Genomic DNA, 20660 nt, shown 5'->3' with positions numbered 1-20660 from the left:
CCTGCACCTATTGTCTATTGAAACGGAATATAAGATGTTGTTCCTGTAACCTAATTGTGGCCTTATCCTGACAGTGGAGGAGGCCATGGATGGACATATGGGAATGGGAAGTGGAATTAAAATGGGTGGCCACTGGGAGATTCTTCTTTTTCTGGTGGATGGTGTGTACCTCACCACCTTCAACTGGATCCCACCACCAAACACATCTTTCCCTCCCCCCACTTTCTGCTTTCTGCAGGGATCGCTCCCTACACAACTCCCTTGTCCATTCATCCTTCTTCACCAATCTCCCTCCTGGCACTTATCCTTGCAAGCAGAACAAGAGCGACACCTGCCTCGACACCACCTCCCACTCTAGCATTCAGAGCCCCAAACAGTCTTTCCAGGTGAGGCGACACTTCACCTGTGAGTCTGTTGGGGTCATGTATTGTGTTCGGTGCTCCCAGTGTGGCCTCCTGTATATCGGTAAGACCGCTTTACCAAGCATCTACACTCCTCCTGCTAGAACAAGTAAGCCACCCATTTTAATTCCACTTCCCATTCCGATATGTCCATCTATGGCCTCCTCCACTGTTGTGATAAGGCCACAATTAGGTTGGAGGAACATTGCCTTATATTCCGTTTGAGTAGCTTCTTACCTGATGGCATGAACATCGATTTCTCAAACTTCCAGTAATGCCCCTCTTCACCATTTCCCATCCCCTTTCCCCCCTCTCATGTTATCTCCTTGCCTGCCCATTGCCTCCCTCTGGTGCTCTTCCTCTTCCCTTTTATTCATTCTTCCATGGCCTTCTGACTCTTTCACCAATCAGCTTCCTATCTCTTTGCTTCGTTCCTCACCCTCAAGTTTCACATATCACCTGGTGTTTCTCTCTCCCCTCCCCCCACCTTTCAAAACTACTCCACACTTGTTTTTTTCCAGTCCCTCTAAAGGGGTTTGGCTCGAAACATAGACTGTGCTTTTTGCCTAGATGCTGCCTGGCCTGTTGAGTTCCTCCAGCATTTTGTGTGTGTGTTGCTTTAGAAATGCGGCTTTTCTCCTGCTGGCCGATTGCCGCTTAATCACCTATCTCATCTTCATCTGTTCTTTCTCCGGTAGCTAAAGCTCTGTCTTTCCAGGGGCACCAGCAAGGTAAGTGCATCAGGCTCACAGGCCTCCTCATCGATGTACAGGAAGGGGTTGGTGTGGTCTCTATTTGAATGACTGCAAGGACCTCTCCCTGGTAGCACCTCTTCTGAACTGTCCAATCGATCGCTGGCCTAGCTGCTGAGGGCTAGCTCATTTGCGTTCATCACTATCCAGACTGAGGGTGACTGGCTTCAGATGCCATGTGTAATCTATTTCAGCCATGCTATCGAAGTTGTGGAACCTGCTATTCCTGCTTTAACTCAAATCCCTCCCCATCTATTTTCCCCAATATATTTTCTATTCTATGCTATTCAACTAATCATCTACCTTCATCAACCAGCCTTCATTAGGGAGTACCATTACCATCAAACTTTAGCATGCTATTCATGGGTTTCTGTCATGCTCTTGATGTCTTCTGCCTTTGTGTTGCTGTGGGTGTGTTTCCATCAACTGTGGTCAGGTCTGGTGTGGCCAGCTGTGTTCATCTCTTAAGTTCTCTGTAATTACATGGCTACTGGGTACACTGATCCCCCTGCTGTGTCTGTGTGAGCAACAAGTTGGTGAGAATTACGGTTTAACCTGAATCAAGCATTTCCACTGCCGAGTCTGCACACAGACACAAGTGTCACTTGTTAATGGTACCATTTGTGGCCCTATCCATCTGGGAGTAAACCGTGCCCTTTCAGGCAGCACCCTCGCCATGTCTTGGTCACCTGACTGCCTCCTTTCCATCCAACTCTCTCCAATCAGCAATGTGCTGCTGCTTTTCTCGGTCCTTCAACTCTAAGATGGCCTCAAAGGTCTTTCACATACTGTGTCATTCTATCCCTGTAGGCCCCAGGGGTTCACTGCAACCTTTAAACACCCCATAAAGGAGTCATATTGCTTGCAATCTCATCAGGATTCCCGGTAATGCATCAACCCTCATCTTTCCCGGCTCAGCTATAGCTTTGGCTTAGGCATTCTTGATTGTTGGGTTCATCCCTTCTACCATTCCTGAACTCTGAGCGTGGTAGGGTTTGTGGAAGCATTGTTGAATCCCTAGCAGTCAGCACATTTCCTTCATCATTTTCCCTGTGAAATGTGCTCCTGATCCAAGTCCACCTGGACTGGGGACACCCACCTTGGGAGGATTTCCTGAACTCGAATCTATGCAGTGGTGTTGACAGTGCAGTCCCTTGTTGAGAAAGCCTCTACCCGCTGGTGAAGGCTCTATGATTGCTAGACAGTAGCTTTTCCCCTGCTTTTTGACAGGTGAAATCCATCTGGATGTTTTCCTTGGGTCCCCTTGGCCATGGCTGGTTTGCCAGCTGTAGCCTTATGCCCTTATCAGGGTTATGCTGGACACAAATGATACACAGTGGCAGAATCCCCATCTAACCCTGGCCACCACCAGTCCTGCCGAAGGATTGTGGTCATGCTGTGTCTTCTGTGATGCATCATCCCATGGTATAACTGCAGTAGTATCTGCCTAAAGTATGGTGGTGCCACCACGACTCCTTCCTCTCTGTGTGTCCAGCTCCCATCTGGTCCCTCCTTTGCTCCCTTTCTCCTCCATTTCTCCCTCTCTTTCTTTCTTTTCACATCTTTTTATTGTTATTATACAGGAAAAATAACGTGAGTACGTTGAAGTAACAACACTTACAATGTCTCAAAAAAGACATTATCTTAAAGATTGAAAAAAAATTTTGTGATAACAAAAAAACCTACTAAACAGAAAAGTGAGAAAAAAAAACCCATTAGGTGTACAACCCCAGAGCCATGCATCATACACAAAGCTTCTAAAAACATCAAACCGCCAGCAAGAAAAGAAAATATACTAAAAAATTTACAATTAGATCGTGGAAAAATTATATCAATTAACTCAAATGATAATAACGAGCAAATGAGCCCCATCTTTTCTCAAAATCAAATAAAGGTTCAAAGATTCGACTTCTAATTTTCTCCAAACCAAGACACAGCATCACTTGAGAGAACCATTGTGACAAAGTGGGAGCTGATGTATCCTTCCACTTCAACAAAATGGCCCTCCTAGCAAAGGAATTAATAAATGATACGGATCGATTTGGAAGTCGCTGATTGGTTAAGCTCTTATCAATCATAGGATTTAAGCAGCAATTAAAATCCCCACCCATTATCAGCATATATTCATTTAAATCAGGCAGTAAAGCAAATAACTTTTTAAAAAAAGGATCATCTAAGTTAGGACCATACAAATGAACCAAAACAACTTTTCTGTTACAGATTGTTCCTTTAACAATTAAAAATTTACCATTAGAATCTGATTCAATATCCTCTTGAATAAATATATTAGGTTTAATAAAAATAGACACACCTTTTGTTTTACTCTGAGAAGTAGAGTGGAATTGCAAACCATTCCACCATCTAAAAAAATCTATTTTGATCTCCCGCCCTGATATGTGTCTCTTGAGCAAAAATTATATCAGGTTGGAATCGGTTAATAATTTTAAGTCGTTTTTCATTTAATAGGATGATTCCAACCATGTACATTCCAACTTATTATATTAATCCATTTAAATACCATACTATAGTTTTATTCTACTTTATACATGCACAGAGCACATACCAATACGGTATGATCAAAAATAGCGGTGATGAAGAATACGACCAGATAAAAAACATGTATGCTCCGGAACCACCCAATGGGGAAAAAACTCCTAACTCTAAACCCACCCACCCACACCCGGAAGCCCAAAAAAGGCAAGCGATCTACAACAGAATTCAAAGCTACTGACTGCTCTGTCTGTGTTTTCTTTCCCTCCCCCCCCCCCCAGTTAGTAAAAAAGTAGAGGGACCTTGTGAAAAAAACAATAAAGTCTCAGCAAAAAAAAGGTATATACATTCCATTGACTAATAAACAAGAAAGAACCAAAATAATGTTATCTGTTAGAGAGAAAAACCAGCGCCATCTTTAAGTTTAATATTAATTCCCTAAAAAAGCTTTAAATTCAATTATAAATTGTTATAATAAAACAGAAAAATATATAAAAAGCCCTATTAGTAGGAAAAAACTACCAATTAGCTGATTAAAAAGAAAGAAACAAACCAAGTATTAAATTAAAGGAACAAATCCCCTTATCTTCTTTCAGTCGTAGAATGTTCAGAGATCATTTAGACAGATATTTAAGTCATAAATCTTTCCAAAGGAAAACCAACAATATGCAATAATGAACAACTCTCCTTGTCTTCCTTAAATAGTCTCTCAATGAAATATACAGATAACCTTCATAAATCTTCTTTCCAAAATGCAAATAATATACAGATAACCAAACAGCCTTTCAGATAGATCATTCAACAGCGGCGGGTATAGCCTGAACAAAGTCCAGTGCAGCTTTTGGATCAAAAAAAGTACGAGGAGGAGAATTAGCCGGAAAAACTTCAATTCTTGTCAGGTACCTCAAAGACAGAAAAAGTTTTTTTATCATATGCTTGTTTCATTACCAGGGCAAATTTTGATCTTTGTTCCATTATCTCTCTTGGATTATCTTCGTAAAAGTGGAGCTCAGATTCCATAAATCTAAAAACTCTCTGTTTTCTTGTGTGTCGCATTATTTGATCTTTAATTTTAAAGTGAGGAAAGCAAACCAGAACAGATCTTGGTTTACTAGAATCCTTCAATTTCGAGATAAACGCCCTGTGTGCCCTTTCTATAGCAGGCGGCTTTGATAGAATGGTAGGAAATAAAGTGTGGAAAAGCTTACCAAAGCAGTTAAATCTCCATCTTCAGCTCCTTCCTGCAGCCCAACAATTCGTATATTCTTTCGTCGAGACCTAGTTTCCAGGTCTATAATCTTATTTTGATATCTTTCCAAACAAGTTGTAGCTTCAGACAACTTTTGCTTAGTTATCTCCAATTCTTCTTCATGTGAAATAACTTGAGTTTCCAGGTCTTTAAGTTTTCCCAGAAATGACTTCATTTCATTACTATTCTTTTCCAGTTGGTCTTTAATTGACCCATTCTGATCCTTAATTGAATTCAGTGTCCAAACAATATCTTCAGCCCATGATGGCATTTCATCAGATCTTTCCTTTTGCACCTTTCCTTTCCCATTACCTTTATCACTAGGTTCAGGTAAATTCTTCCCACTTCTTGTAGACATAGATATATTGTTCCCCCTCAGGAATCAGCAAGTAAAAATTTTAAATTCAAAGTTTAAACTAGGGGGAAAGAAAGAAAACTAAGAACAGCACAAAAATACTGCTACTCCATTTGCAGACAGGGGCAGTCCTCTCTCCTTCTCTTCTATCTCCAGCTCTTCACATAATTTTACTAAACTGGCTTCAGTTGTTTCTTCTTGCACACTTGCAATTTCAATTGCCTCTTGTTCCTCTGCTGTGTTCTTCACACTGATGGCTGCTCACTCATTTCCTGGGTCGTCCCTCCCTGGATTATCCAACCCTGAATACTCCTCGTACGCTCTGTATTTAAATTCTGCATAATCCATGGCTGTCGCATCGACTCTTTGAATTACTGCCATTATCACTTCTCAGTCACTCGCACCTCCCTCAATCCACAATTTACATTCAGATTTGAAGATTGTTGGCTGAGAAGTCGTTTGCTAAATGTAAGTATACTAAACCCCCAAATTACTCTAACATTTATCACTTTTGAATGTCATCCACTTCCCTGCAAATGGGTACTTCCAGTTTACTTCCATCTATACTGACATCGGCGATGCGCAACTCAGTGCCCACCCTCAATTCTTTCTGCCTTTGCAGCTAATAGAGTTATGGTGTGTTATTCCACTGACATTCCAATCTCTTACCTGAGAAAATTCCTGAAACACACATCAAAGTTGCTGGTGAATGCAGCAGGCCAGGCAGCATCTCTTAGAAGAGGTACAGTCAACATTTCGGACCGAGACCATTCGTCAGGACTAACTGAAAGAAGAGCTAGTAAGAGATTTGAGAGGGGGAGGGGAAGATCCGAAATGATAGGAGAAGACAGGAGGGGGAGGGATGGAGCCAAGAGCTGGACAGGTGATTGGCAAAAGGGATATGAGAGGATCATGGGACAGGAGGCCCAGGGAGAAAGAAAGGGGGAGGGGTGAAGTCCAGAGGATGGGCAAGGAGTATAGTGAGAGGGACAGAGGGAGAAAAAGGAGAGAGAGAAAAAGAATGTGTGTATATAAATAAATAACAGATAGGGTACGAGGGGGAGGTGGGGCATTAACAGAAGCTATAGAAGTCAATGTTCATGCCATCTGTTTGGAGGCTACCCAGACGGAATATAAGGTGTTGTTCCTCCAACCTGAGTGTGGCTTCATCTTGGCAGTAGAGGAGGCCGTGGATAGACATATCAGAATGGGAATGGGATGTGGAATTAAAATATGTGGCCACAGGGAGATCCTGCTTTCTCTGGCGGACAGAGCGTAGGTATCCAGTGAAATGACCTCCCAATCTGCGTCAGGTCTCGCCAGTAAATAGAAGGCCGCATTGGGATCACCGGATGCAGTATATCACCCCAGCCGACTCACAGGTGAAGTGTCGCCTCACCTGGAAGGACTGTCTGAGGCCCTGAATGGTAGTGAGGGAGGAAGTGTAAGGGCATGTGTAGCACTTGTTCCGCTTACAAGGATAAGTACCGGGAGGGAGATCGGTGGGGAGGGATGGGGGCTTGAAATTCCAGCATCTGCAGATTTCCTCATGTTTGCGTTTCTAAAATTCCTGAAGACTCTTCTAGAGGCATTGCTCCTTCAGCCTTTGGTTTTGCTGACCAAAATTCCAATCTAAGCCAGTCTGATTTCCCTGCATTAATGCTCTAAACCTTTCCTACTCTGTATGTGCCCTAGTGTCTTTTCAATGTTGTTATTACACCTGCCTCAACCACTTCCTCAAGTAGCTCATTCCAGTTACCTAACATTTTCTGCATGAACAAGTTGCCTCTCTGATCCCTATTAAATCCTTCTCTTCTCACCTTACCTCTAGTTTTTGATTCCATTTCCCTAGGAAAAAGACTCTATGCATTCATCCTATTTATGCCTTCATGATTTTATACTCCTCTATAAGGTCACCCCTCGGTCTCATACACTCCAATGAATGAAGTCCTAGCCTACCCAAGCTCTCCCTGTAACCTCAGCCCTCAAGTCCTGACAACATTCCCATAAATCTTCTTGTACTCTCTCCAATTTAAGGATGCATTTCCTCTAACAGGATGACCAAAACTGAATGCATTATTCCAAGTGCAATCTCTCCAATGTTTTGTATAATTACAACATAATCTTAAACACAAAATAATCTGCAAATGTTGGGGTCAAAGCAACACTCACAATACACTGGAGGAACTCAGCAGGTCGGGCAGCATCCGTGGAAAAGTTCGGTTGACGTTTCGGGCCGGAACCCTTCATCAGGACTGTAGGGGGAAGGGACAGAGGCCCTTTAAAGAAGGTGGGGGGAGGGTGAGAAGGAGAAGGCTGGTAGGTTCCAGGTGAAAAACCAGTAAGGGGAAACTCAGGTTGGAGGAGCAACACCTCATATACCGTCTAGGTAGTCTCCAGCCCCTTGGTATGAACATAGAATTCTCCAACTTCCGGTAATTCCCTCCCCCTCTCTTCCCCTATCCCTATGTCACTCTGCCCCCTCCCCCAGCTGCCTACCACCTCCCTCTTGGTTCCGCCTCCTTCTACTACCCATTGTGTTTTCCCCTATTCTTTCTTCACCTTTCCTGCCTATCACCTCCCTGCCTCCCTTCCCCCACCCCTTTATCTTTCCCCTTACTGGTTTTTCACCTGGAACCTACCAGCCTTCTCCTTCCCACCCTCCCCCCATCTTCTTTATAGGGCCTCTGCCCCTTCCCTCTACAGTCCTGACGAAGGGTTCCGGCCCGAAACGTCGACCAATCTTTTCTACGGATGCTGCCCGACCTGCTGAGTTCCTCCAGCGTGTTGTGAGTACAACATAATCTTGCAAACCTGTGCTTAAAGCCCTGACGAATAAAGTCCAATGTGCCAAGCACTGTCTATCTGTGACTCCCCACTTTTAGGAAACTATGTACTTATATTCTTAAATCCCTCTGTTCTACAACTGTTCTAACATTCATTGTATAAGTCCTACCTTGGTTTAACTCCCCAAAGTGCAACACTTCGCACTTATCTCAATTGACATCATTTGCCATTCCTTGGCCCACTTACCCAGATGATCACGAACCCCCTGGTAATTTTGATAATTTTTATTGTTTGCAATACCACCTTTCTTAATGCCTTGTGGGTCTATCCATGTACTGGCTTAACAAACACTCATGATGGGCCTTAAAAATTCCAGGTCCACTAAGGTAATCTCAGTTAATGTTGGAGGAGTTGAAGTTCCCTAATAATGGAACCCTAATAGAACACTACAGCACAGAATTAGGCCCATCAGTCCATCTAGTCCATGTGGAACTATAAATCTGTCTAGTCCCATTGACCTGCACACAGACCAAAGCCCTCCATACCCTTCCCATCCATGTGCCAGTCCAAATTTTTCTGAAACGTTGAAATCAACCGTGTATCTACCACTATTATGGCAGCTTGTTCCACACTCTCATTACCTTCTGACTCAAGAAGTTCCTCCTCATGTTCCCCTTAAACCTTTCACCTTTCACGCTTAAGCCATGACCTTTGGTAGTCCCACCCATCCTCAGGGGAAAAAGCCTGCTTGCATTTACTCTATCTATACCCCTCATAATTTTGTATACCTCTATCAAATCCCTCTTCAATCTTCTATGTTCTATGGAATAAGGTCCTATCCTATTCAACCTTTCCATATAACTCAGGTCCTCAAGTGTCGGCAACATCCTTGTAAATTTTCTCTTTCATTCTTACTTACATCTTTCCTGTAGGTAGGTGATCAAAATTGGACACAATCTCCAAATTAGGCCTGAGCAACGTCCTATATAATTTCACAATACCATCCCAACTCATGTATTCAATACGTTGATTTATGAAGGCCAAAATGCCAAAAGTTTTATTTACAACCCTATCTACCTGTCATGCAACTTTTGAGGAATTATGGATCTGTATTCCCAGATCCTCCTGTTCTCCAGGACTACTCAGTGCCCTACCTCTCACCTGCTCTGATTGGTCCTCACAAAGTGCAACACCTCACACTTGTCTGCATTAAATTCCACCTGTATTTTTCAGCTCAATTTCCCAGCTGGTCTAGATCCCATTGCAAGTTTTGATACTCTTCCTCGCTGTCCATTATGCCCCCAGTCTTGGTGCCATATGCAAATTTACTGATCCACTTTACTACATTATCATCCAGATCACTGATTTAGATGACAAACAATAACAGTACCAATCCCTGCAGCAAACCACTAGTCAAAGGTCTCCAGTCAGGGAGGCAACCATCTACTACCAGTTTGACTTCTCCTGCGAAGGCATTGTCTAATCCAATTTACTATCTCATCTTGAATATCAAGCAACTGAACCTTCTTGACTAATGTTCCATGTACACAACATCCACTGACTTGCTTTCATCAATTTTCCTGGTAACTTCCTTGCAAAACTCTGTAAGATTGGTTAGATATGACTTACCACGCACAAAGCCATGTTGACTATCGCTAATCAGTTCCTGTCTATACGTATATCTGGTCTATTAAAATACCTTGCAAAAACTTTCCCACTACTACTGTCATGTTCACTGACCTATAATTTCCTGGCTTCTTCTTAGAGCCTTTCTCAAACAATGAACAATGTTATCTATCCTCCAATCCTTCAGCATCTTATACTTGGCGAAATATCACTGCTAGGGCACTGCAATTTCTGCACTAGCCTCACACAGCGTCCAAGAACACATCTTGTCAGGCCCTGGGGATTTATCTAATCTAATTTGCCTCAAGAGAGCAAACATCTCCTCCTCTGTAATCTGTTTAGGGTCCATGACTTTGCTGCTGCATTGCCTCACATTTATAGACTCTGGCACCTGAGTCAATACAGATGCAAAAAAATCCACTTAAGATCTCCATCTCTTTTGGCTGCACGCATAGATTACCACTCTGACCTGCCAGAGGACCAATTTTTGTCCCTTTTTATCCTTTTGCTCTTAATATATCTGTAGAAGCCCTTGGGATTTTCCCTCACCTTGTCTGCTAGAGCAACTTCATGCCACCTTTTAGCCCTCCTGATTTCCTTCTTAAGTGTTCTCTTGTATTTCTGATACTCAAGTATCTCATTTGTTCCTGCCTGTTATGCACCTCCTTCCTTTTCTTAACCAGGTCACAAGATCTCTCAAAACACAAGGTTCCCTAAACTTGTTATCCTTGACTTTAATTCTGACAGTAACATATAAACTTTGTACTCTCAAAATTTCTCTTTTGAAGGGCTCCCATTTACCAAGTACACCTTTACCAGAAAACAACTTGTCCCAAACCACACATGCCAGATCCTTTCTGATAGCATCAAAATTAGCCTTTCTTCAATTTCGAATCTCAATTCAAGGATGACCTATCCTCTTCCAAGTACCTTGAAACTAATGGGATTATGATCACTAGATGCAAAGTGCTCCCCTACTCAAACTTCAGTCACCTGTCCTATCTCATTCCCTAATAGTAGTTCTAGTATCAAACACTATCTAGTTGGGACTTCTATGTACTAATTAAGGGAACTTCCCTGAACACATTTGGCAAACTTTTTCCCATCGAGCCCTTTTACATTATGGTAGCCCAAGTCAATATGTGGGAAGTTAAAATCATCTACTATCACAATCTTAAGTTTCTTGCAACAGTCTGCAATCCCTCTACAAATTTGCCTCTCTAAATCACGTGGACTGTTGAATGGTCTATTATATAATCCCATAAATGCGGTCATACCTTTCTTATTCCTCAGTTCTACCCATAAAGCTGCACTAGATGAGCTTTGTCTAATGCCATGACATTTCCCTGAATAGTAATGCCAGCCCTCCCCATTTAATCCCTCCCACTCTATCACATCTAAGACAATGGAACCCTGGAACACTGAGCTGCCAGTCCTGCCCCTCCTGCAACCAAATCTCACTGATGGTTACAATATCATAACTCCACATGTTGATCCATGCCCAAAGCTCATCTGCCTTTTATATTACTGTTACATCTCTTTGCTGTTTGCCCCTCATGAGGGTCTCCAGAACAGGAAAATTGTCTGTTAGAGACAAGATGATCAAGAGTAACCTAAGGAAGCACAACTGGAATTCTGACCTACAAAATTCTCAAGATTGCAGGACTTGGGCAGAGCTTCCAACATGTTGGTTGTTGGTGGTTATGGAGCAAAGAACTGAGAGTCAGGGATGAGAGAGAGGGAGAATGGGAATTAGGGAGAATAAGGGCTATAGAGCGATGGATGCTGTGGAGTGAGAGGAAGGAGTGATGGAGGTTGGAGAGAGTGAGGGGTGAAGTTTGTGAACAGGTGAAGGAGAATGGGGTTTGAAGGAGAGGGAAGGTTTTGAGGAGAGCATCCACTTGAAAATGGACAGACTGATTATCATAAATCAATGTGGTTGTGTGCAACAGATACCCTGTTTCACAAATCTGATTGAGTTTCCAAGGAGGTGGCTAAGAAAATTGATAAGGCAGAGTGATAAATATGGTGTAATGTGGACTTTAGGAAGGCCTCTGATATGAGCCAAATTCAGAAAAATGGGGTTAGTTAAGTGGGCATCTTGGTCGGTGTGGACAAGTTGGGCCATGGAGGGAGAGTTGATAGGGTTGGGGTGTGAGTGGAGGGTTGATGAGTGTTGGAGGGTGAGGGAAAGAATGACGGGTTAGGGAGTGGTGGATGTTGGGGTGTGAGGGGAAAAGTGATGAGTTGGATCCAGTATCAGAGGGTGATACTTTGACTGAACCTTCCTATCGGTGAGGTGTGCAGTTCTCCCTGTGACGTTGGTTGACAATGATATTGTAGGGACTGTGGACTTGGTCTCCTAGTGGCTCGCTGCAACTCTTTCTGGTGCAACTACTCCCCCCACCCCCTTCACCAGTTACTGCTCACTCTCTCTCACATTGGAACAGGTCAGGCCTGGGCAGACAGAGAGGACACCATTCTGTCCACTTGGAAGGTTGTGGCCTTCACCGCCATCAGTGTCCTCCTGGCCCTGCTTCTTCTCGTCTTCCTCAAGGCCTTCCAGATCCAGCTGAAGTCTCCCTGCCAGTCCAAGTAAGAAGGGGGAGTTGGGTGGTTGTGGGGTTGGTGTGGGGTATTTATGATTGTTGGGGGCATATGTGTAAAGTTAGCTATAGGTTGGACAGTGAGTGCCATCACACGTTCTATGGCCAGTCCAGGCGTGCACACAGTATGAGATAGAAGTGAAGTAGATATCAAAGAGAAATATCTCATATTGTTAAGAAAATTAATACAGTTTTATTTTATTTTGGCCAGCTCCAATTATCAAATAAAATCAGCAATGAGTCACATATACAAAGAGCCATATGGAATAGAATCAGGTGCTTTAGCCCGTATGGTCCATACCAACCAAGACTCTGATCTAAGCTAGTCCATTTAGCCTGCACTTGGCCCATATTCCTCTAAACATTTCCTATCCATACATCTGTCCAGGTGTCTTTGAAATGTTGTTAATGCACTTGCCTCAACCAATTCCTCTGGTAGCTCATTCCATATACTGACCACCTTCTGTAAATAAAAAGTTGCCCATGAAGTTCCACTTTAATTTCTCCGCTCTTACCATATACCTATGCCCTCTAATTCTTGATTCCCCAACCCTGAGAAAAGTATGAGTCCCTATCGATGCCATTCTTGACTTTATACACCTCTACAAGATCACTCCAGGTCTTGGATGCTTTAAGTAATATAGTCCTAGCCTGTGCAACCTCTTATAACTCTGTCCCATGTCTATGCAACATCTTTGTAAATCCTTCTGCTCTCTTTCCACTTTAACCATAGCAGAGTGACCAAAACTTAACACAATGCTCCAAGTGCAGTCTGACCAATGTCTTGTACAACTGCGATGTAACTTCCCTACTCCTGTACTGAGTACCCTTACTGATGAAGGCCAGGGTGCCAAATGCCCTCTTCACCACCCTGTCTACCTGTGACTTCACTTTCAGATGAACTGTGTAGCTGTTCTCCCCTGCTCACTGTTTGAAATCACTCCTTCGAACTCTGCCGTTCATTGGGGAAGTCCTGTCTTGCTCTGATTTCCCAAAATGTAACACTTCACCCTTATCCAAATTAAAGTCCATTTGCCATTCTTCTGCCCACACACCTACCTGATCAAGATCCTCCTGTAATTTTTGATAACCATCTTTAGAGTCAAAAGTCATAGAAAAGTACAGCACAGAGCTAGGCTCTTCAGCCCAAGTAGTCCATGCCAAACCATTTAAACTGCCTAGTTCCATCGACCTGCATCCAGATTATAGCCCTCCATATCTCTCCCATCCATGTACCTATCTAAATTTCTCTTAGATTTTGAAATTGAGCTCTCAAACAGCACTTGTGCTGGCAGCTCATTCCATTCTCTCACGACCCTCTGAGTGAAGAATGTTATTACCTATTTTAATGCCATCTGCAAATCATTGATATAACAGACAAATAACAACAGGCCCAGCACTGACCCCTGAGGCACACCATCAGTTACAAACCTACAATCCAAGAAACAATCTTCCACAATCACCCTCTGCTTCCTACCATCAAAGGCTGGTGAAGAGATGGGCTTTAACTGCCTTCCTTTTTTTATTTCAAAAATAAACTTTATTCTAAACTTTTAAAAAGTCCACAGTGGAATAAACAGTGCAAAACTATTACATTAATGATCAGTATATTCAGTAGTGTTAACTTATTTTTAAAAACTATGACACGATTACCACTCATGTGGCCCTTGGAGTGATACACCACTCCAGTGTTTCAGGGGCTACCCACACAAATCACCCCTTAATGTCCTGTAGTGGAAGGACCCTAGATTGTGGTCACAGAGCCTTTGCATTGACTGCACTGAGATTTGGTGTATTCCTCAGCACGTACTCCTGCAGCTTAGAATGTGCCATTTGGCAGTACAGGTTTCCCCCACCATCCGAAGGTAGAGCATTCCTATGAAATGGTTCATAAGCCGGAATGTCGTAAAGTGAAGAAGCAATTACCATTTATTTATATGGGAAAATTTTGTGAGCGTTTGCAGACTCAAAAATAACCTACCAAATCATGCCAAATAACACTTAAAACCTAAAATAACAGTAACATATAGTAAAAGCAGGAATGATATGATGAATACACAGCCGTATAAAGTAGAAATACTTTTCCACAATCATTGCCGCACTGTTCTCCGTAGCGAAAATCTCACGCAAGCGCTCTCAGCAGAAACACTCTCCAGTAACCTTTAAGCTATGAAGCTGCCAAATAACACGTAAAAATACACAGCTGATATAAAGTAGAAATAATATATGTACAGTGTAGTATCACTTACGGGAATCGTGAAGACACTGAGCACACTGATGATGGTGTGTTAGGCTTAGTCGTCAGAGGTTGGGGTGGTGCAGTGGTCCCCACCCTCCAGACCACTGACTGATACCGATTCGTGGAGAATGCAGGGGTGCAGCGGTAGCCAGAATGCACTCAGCACATCTTTAAGAAAAAAGCTGAAATAAACAAGCTAATTAATTAGGTGCCGCCCGGCACATAAATGTCGGCCCAGATCAGAGGCGGTGCAATTGGCAATCACCTCTGATCTAGGCTGACATTTACGTGCTGGGCGGCACCTAAATAATTAGCTTGTTTATTTTGGGTTTTTTTCTTAAAGATGTGCTTGGTGCGTCCCGGCTACCGCTGCATTCTCCGCGGATCGGTATCTGTCCAAGGCCCGGGGGTTGGGGTGGTGGGACACTAGGGTGTTGTCTGTTTCCATCAGGGCAGGCAGGTCCATCTTCTTCTATGTCTGCTTGCCTCGATGTCGAAGGTCGAGGTGCGTCGTCTGCTGTGGCTGATGTGGAAGGCTTGAAAAACGACTGCTTCGCCTTGCGCATTTTTAGATCATACAGTTCTTTGTAAGCAATCAAACCATCCTGCAAATATGCCCTAAACAGACGTACCCTTTCAAAATTAAAATCGTACCTTATCATTCCAGCGAAAATCACATGCAGTTGCTTCACGTTCAGTTCCTGGACGATTTCACTTTTAGTCCATTCGCTACTACATTTGGTTTCGATTGTTATCCTTTCCCCTTCCAATTGCATCAGCTCTTCATCTATCAGTTCTTGGTCATGAGATGCCAAAACCTCTTCAACATCATCTTTGTCAACTTCCACAAGTCAAACTCACTTTGTCCTTCCTTCGTTCACCACGATCGAAACACTTAAGTATGTCTAGTTTTATGCTCAGTGTAACACCCTTATGAGCTCTTTCAGGCTTTTCTGATACCTTAGAACTCACCTTGCTAACGGATGCTCACAGGCACGTGTTTAAGCAATGCCGGCTAGAATGCCGTTCCCGGCGAGAGCGCGCTGTTTTTTTTCTCGTGCTGCTTTTTTCGTAACAGTGAAAACACCTTCTGTTAGCGAAAACAGGTAACTAATGTAGGTCTTTTGTAACAGTGAGGTTTCGTAAAGTGAACGTTCAAAAAGCGGGGGACACCTGTACTCCCTCTTGCACATTTCTCTGTGACCAGTAGATACAGGAACAGAATTAGGCCGTTTGGCCCATCGAGTCTTCTCCGCTATTTCATCATGGCTGATCAAATTTTCTCTCAGCCCCAATCTCCTGCCTTCTCCCTATATCTTTTCGTGCACTGACCAATCAAGAATCTGTCAACCTCTACCTTAAAGAATCAGTCCCAACACTGACCCCTGTGGAACACCACTAGTCTCCAGCAGCCAGCCAGCTAGCCTCCTGCCTTTATCCATCTTAGAATCCTTCCTTCAATACCACGGGCTCGCAGCTTGTTAAGCAGCCTCATGTGTGGCACCTTGTCAAAGGCCTTCTGAAAATCCAAGTACACAACATCAACGGAATCTCCTTTGTCTATTTCTTCAAAGAATTCCAACAGATTTGTCAGGCAAGATTTTTCCTTGAGGAAACCATACTGACTATGGTCTATTTTATCATGTGCCTCCAAGAACTCCAAAACCTCATCCTTAATAATCGACTCCAACATCTTCCCAACCATAGTCATAGTCATACTTTATTGATCCTGAGGGAAATTGGGATTCGTTACAGTTGCACCAGCCAAGAATAGAGTATAAATATAGCAATATAAAACCATAAATAATTAAATAATAATATGTAAATTATGCCAGATGGAAATAAGTCCAGGACCAGCCTATTGGCTCAGGGTGTCTGACCCTCCAAGGGAGGGGTTGTAAAGTTTGATGGCCACAAGCAGGAATGACTTCCTATGACGCTCAGTGTTGCATCTCGGTGAAATGAGTCTCTGGCTGAATGTACTCCTGTGCCCAACCAGTACATTATGTGGTGGATGGGAGACATTGTCCAAGATGGCATGCAACTTGGGCAGCATCCTCTTTTCAGACACCACTGTCAGAGAGTCCAGTTCCATCCCCACAACATCACTGGCCTTATGAATGAGTTTGTTGATTCTGTTGGTGTCTGCTACCCTCAGCCTGCTGCCCCAGCACACAACTGCAAACATGATAGCACTGGCCACCACAGACTCGTAGAACATCCTCAGCATCGTCCGACAGATGTTAAAGGACCTCAGTCTCCTCAGGAAATAGAGACGGCTCTGACCCTTCTTGTAGACAGCCTCAGTGTTCTTAGACCAGTCCAGTTTATTGTCAATTTGTATCCCCAGGTATTTGTAATCCTCCACCATGTCCACACTGACCCCCTGGTTGGAAACAGGGTCACCGGTGCCTTAGCCCTCCTCAGGTCCACCACCAGCTCCTTAGTTTTTTTCACATTAAGCTGCAGATAATTCTGCTCACACCATGTGACGACTGAACCACTGAAGTCAGACTATCTGGCTTATAGTTTCCTTTCGTCTGCCTTTCTCCTTTCTTGAAGAGTGGAGTGACATTTGCAAATGCTTGCCTGCAGAAGGCAGAGGGTTGTGGTGGAGGGAGTACATTCAGATTGGAGGATTGTGACTAGTGGTGTCCCACAAGGATCTGTTCTGGAACCTCTACTTTTTGTAATTTTTATTAACGACCTGGATGTGGGGGTAGAAGGGTGGGTTGGCAAGTTTGCAGACGACACAAAGATTGGTGGTGTTGTAGATAGTGTAGAGGATTGTCAAAGATTGCAGAGAGACCTTGATAGAATGCAGAAGTGGCAGATGGAATTCAACCCGGAGAAGTGTGAGGTGGTACACTTTGGAAGGACAAACTCCAAGGCAGAGTACAAAGTAAATGGCAGGATACTTGGTAGTGTGGAGGAGCAGAGGGATCTGGGAGTACATGTCCACAGATCCCTGAAAGTTGCCTCACAAGTGGGTAGGGTAGTTAAGAAAGCTTATGAGGGGTTACCTTTCATAAGTCAAGGGATAGAGTTTAAGAGTCACGATGTAATGATGCAGCTCTATAAAACCCCGGTTTGGCCACACTTGGAGTACTGTGTCCAGTTCCGGTCGCCTCACAATAGGAAGGATGTGGAAGCATTGGAAAGGGTACAGAGGAGATTTACCAGGATACTGCCTGGTTTAGAGAGTATGCATTATGATCAGAGATTAAGGGAGCTAGGGCTTTACTCTTTGGAGAGAAGGAGGATGAGAGGAGACATGATAGAGGTGTACAAGATAATAAGAGGAATAAATAGAGTGGATAGCCAGCGCCTCTTCCCCAGGGAACCACTGCTCAATACAAGAGGACATGGCTTTAAGGTAAGGGGTGGGAAGTTCAAGGGGGATATTAGAGGAAGGCTTTTTACTCAGAGAGTGGTTGGTGCGTGGAATGCACCGCCTGAGTCAGTGGTGGAGTCAGATACTCTAGTGAAGTTTAAAAGACTACTAGACAGGTATATGGAGGAATTTAAGGTGGGGGCTTATATGGGAGGCAGGGTTTGAGGGTCGGCACAACATTGTGGGCCGAAGGGTCTGTACTGTGCTGTACTATTTTCCAGTCTTCTGGGAACATTTTAGAAACTAGTGATTCTTGAAAGATCATTACTAATGCCTCCACGATCTCTTCAGTCACCTCCTTCAGAATTTTGGGCTGTACACCATCTGGTCCAGGTGACTTAACTGCCTTTAGACCTTCGAGTTTCACAAGAACCTTCTCTCTAGTTATGGCAACTTAATACATTTCATGGATCCTGACACATGGAACTTCCACCATACTGCTAGTATCTTCCACAGTGAAGACTGATGTGAAATACTTATTCAGTTCATTTCATTGTCCCCCATTACTACCTCTCCAGCATTGTTTTTTGACGGTCTGATTTCCACTCTCACTTCTCTTTTACACTTTATGTATCTGAAGAAACATTTGGTATCCTCTTTAATATTATTGGCTAGCTTACTTTCATATTCCATCTTTACCTTCTTAATGTCCTTTTAGTTGCCTTCTGTTGGTTTTTAAAAGCTTCCCAATCCTCCAACTTTCCACTAACTTTTGCTCTGTTATATGTCCTCTCATTGTCTTTCATGTTGGCTTTGACTTCTTTTATTAGCCATGGTTGTGTCATCTTTCCATTAGAATACTTCTTCCTCTTTGGGGTGTGTATATCCTGTGCCTTTCGAATTGCTTCCGGAAATTGAAGCCATTGCCGCTCTGCCATTATCCCTGCTGTGTTCTTTTCCAGTCATTTCTGGCCAACTCTTCTCTCATGTCTCTGTATTACTTCACTGTAATACTGATACAGCTGACTTTAGCTTCTCCTTCGCAAATTTCAGGGTGAATTTTCACCAAGGGTTATGATCACTTTTCCCCAAGGGTTCTTTTACCTTAAGTTCTCTAATCAACTCTGGTTCATAGCACAACACCCAATCCAGAATAGTTTATCCTCTAGTGGGCTTAACCACAAACTGCTCTCAAAGACCATCTCATAGGCATTCTAGAAAGTCCCCCTCTTGGAATCCTGCATCAACCTGATTTTCCCAATCTACCTGTATGTTGAAATCCCCCATGACTATTGTAACATTGCCCTTTTGGCTTGCATTTTATATCTCCCATTGTAACTTGTAGACCGCATCCTTATTACTGTTTGGGGTCTGTATGTAACTCCCATTAGGGTCTTTTTTTCCCTTGTAGTTCCTTAGCTCTATCCACAATGTTTCAACACCTTCCGACACTGTCACCTCTTTCTAATGATTTGATTTCATTTTTTACCAGCAGAGCAACGCTGCCTTCTCTACCTTCTTGCCTCTTCTTTCAATACAATGTATATCCTTGGACATTAAACTCCCGAAGATGATTTTTCAACCATGATTCAGTGATGCCTACAACATCATTCCTGCCAATCCACAACTGTGCTGCAAGTTATCTACTTTATTCCATATACTGTGCACATTCAAATACAACACCTTCAGCCCTGCATTCACCCTTTTTGATTTTGTCCGCCTTTTATGTTGCAACTCATCCTGTTGACTGCAATTATGCCCTATCATCACTGCACATGGGCTCTGTTTGTAAACCAGCTACCTCATCTTCAGCACTATTATCCGCCTTTCCTACCATACTTCTTGCACTGAAATATACACAGCTCAGGACACTAGTCCCACCACACTCAACCTTTTGATTCCTAACTTTGTCTGAAGTCTTACCAGTATCTGCCTCCACCAACTCTCCTCTAACTGTTCTGGCATTCTGGTTTCCATCCCCTTGCAACTCTAGTTTAAACCTCACCCTGCAGCATTAACAAACCTTTCAGTCCCCTCCAGTTCAGGTGAAAACTGACCCTTCTGTACTGCTCCTACCTTCCCTGCAAGAGAGCCCGATGATCCAGATATCTTATGCCCTCCCTCCTACACCAACTCCTTGGCCATGTATTAAACTGTATAATCTTCCTAGTTCTGGACTCACTAGCACATGGCATGGATAGCAATCCTGAGATCACAACCCTGGAGGTCCTGCCCTTTAACTTAGCACCTAACTCCCTGAACTCCCTATGCAGAACCTTGTCACTCGTCCTACCCATGTCATTGGTATCTATATGGTCCACAACTTCTGGCTGTTCGCCCTCCCACTTAAGAATGCTGAGGACTCGATCCGAGATATCCTGGACCCTGGCACCCGGGAGGCAACATACCATCTGGGAATCTCAAGCACGCCCACAGAACCTCCTGTCTGTTTCCCTTCACAAATGAAACCCCTATCACCACAGCGCGCCTCTCCTCTTTCCCTCCCTTCCCTTTGAGTCACAGAGGCAGACTCAGTGCCAGAGACCCAACCACTGCAACTTTCCTCTGTTAGGTCATCCCCCACGACAGTATCCAAAGTGATGTACCTGTTGTTGAGGGGGATGGCCACAGGGGTACTCTGCACCAAAAAGTTTCGGCCAGATCAAAGGACATCTTTCATTGAGTTGATGACTTTCCAGCAGCATCTGATATCTGCTTCACTGTGTGCCCCTAGGAACAGCCCATAGATAGGACAGTCCTCTGTTACACAGCTGCTTGGGATGGACCGAAACAAAAATCCTTGCATCTTTCCTCACAGCCC

General features: G+C 43.5%; 1 protein-coding gene across 1 annotated transcript in view; it reads left to right on the top strand.

Moving 5' to 3' along the window:
- The window catches only part of susd4 (sushi domain containing 4), a 54336-nt gene that overhangs the window by 22377 nt on the left and 11299 nt on the right, over positions 1-20660 (top strand). The window contains 1 exon segment of the mRNA XM_063040582.1: positions 12111-12255. Within this exon segment, the coding sequence (XP_062896652.1) occupies positions 12111-12255 (145 nt within the window).

The sequence above is a fragment of the Mobula hypostoma genome, chromosome 2, assembly GCF_963921235.1.
Source record: "Mobula hypostoma chromosome 2, sMobHyp1.1, whole genome shotgun sequence".
Taxonomy (NCBI): domain Eukaryota; kingdom Metazoa; phylum Chordata; class Chondrichthyes; order Myliobatiformes; family Myliobatidae; genus Mobula; species Mobula hypostoma.
The sequence above is the reverse complement of the archived record's forward strand: the minus strand, read 5'-3'. Positions and strand labels throughout refer to the sequence as shown.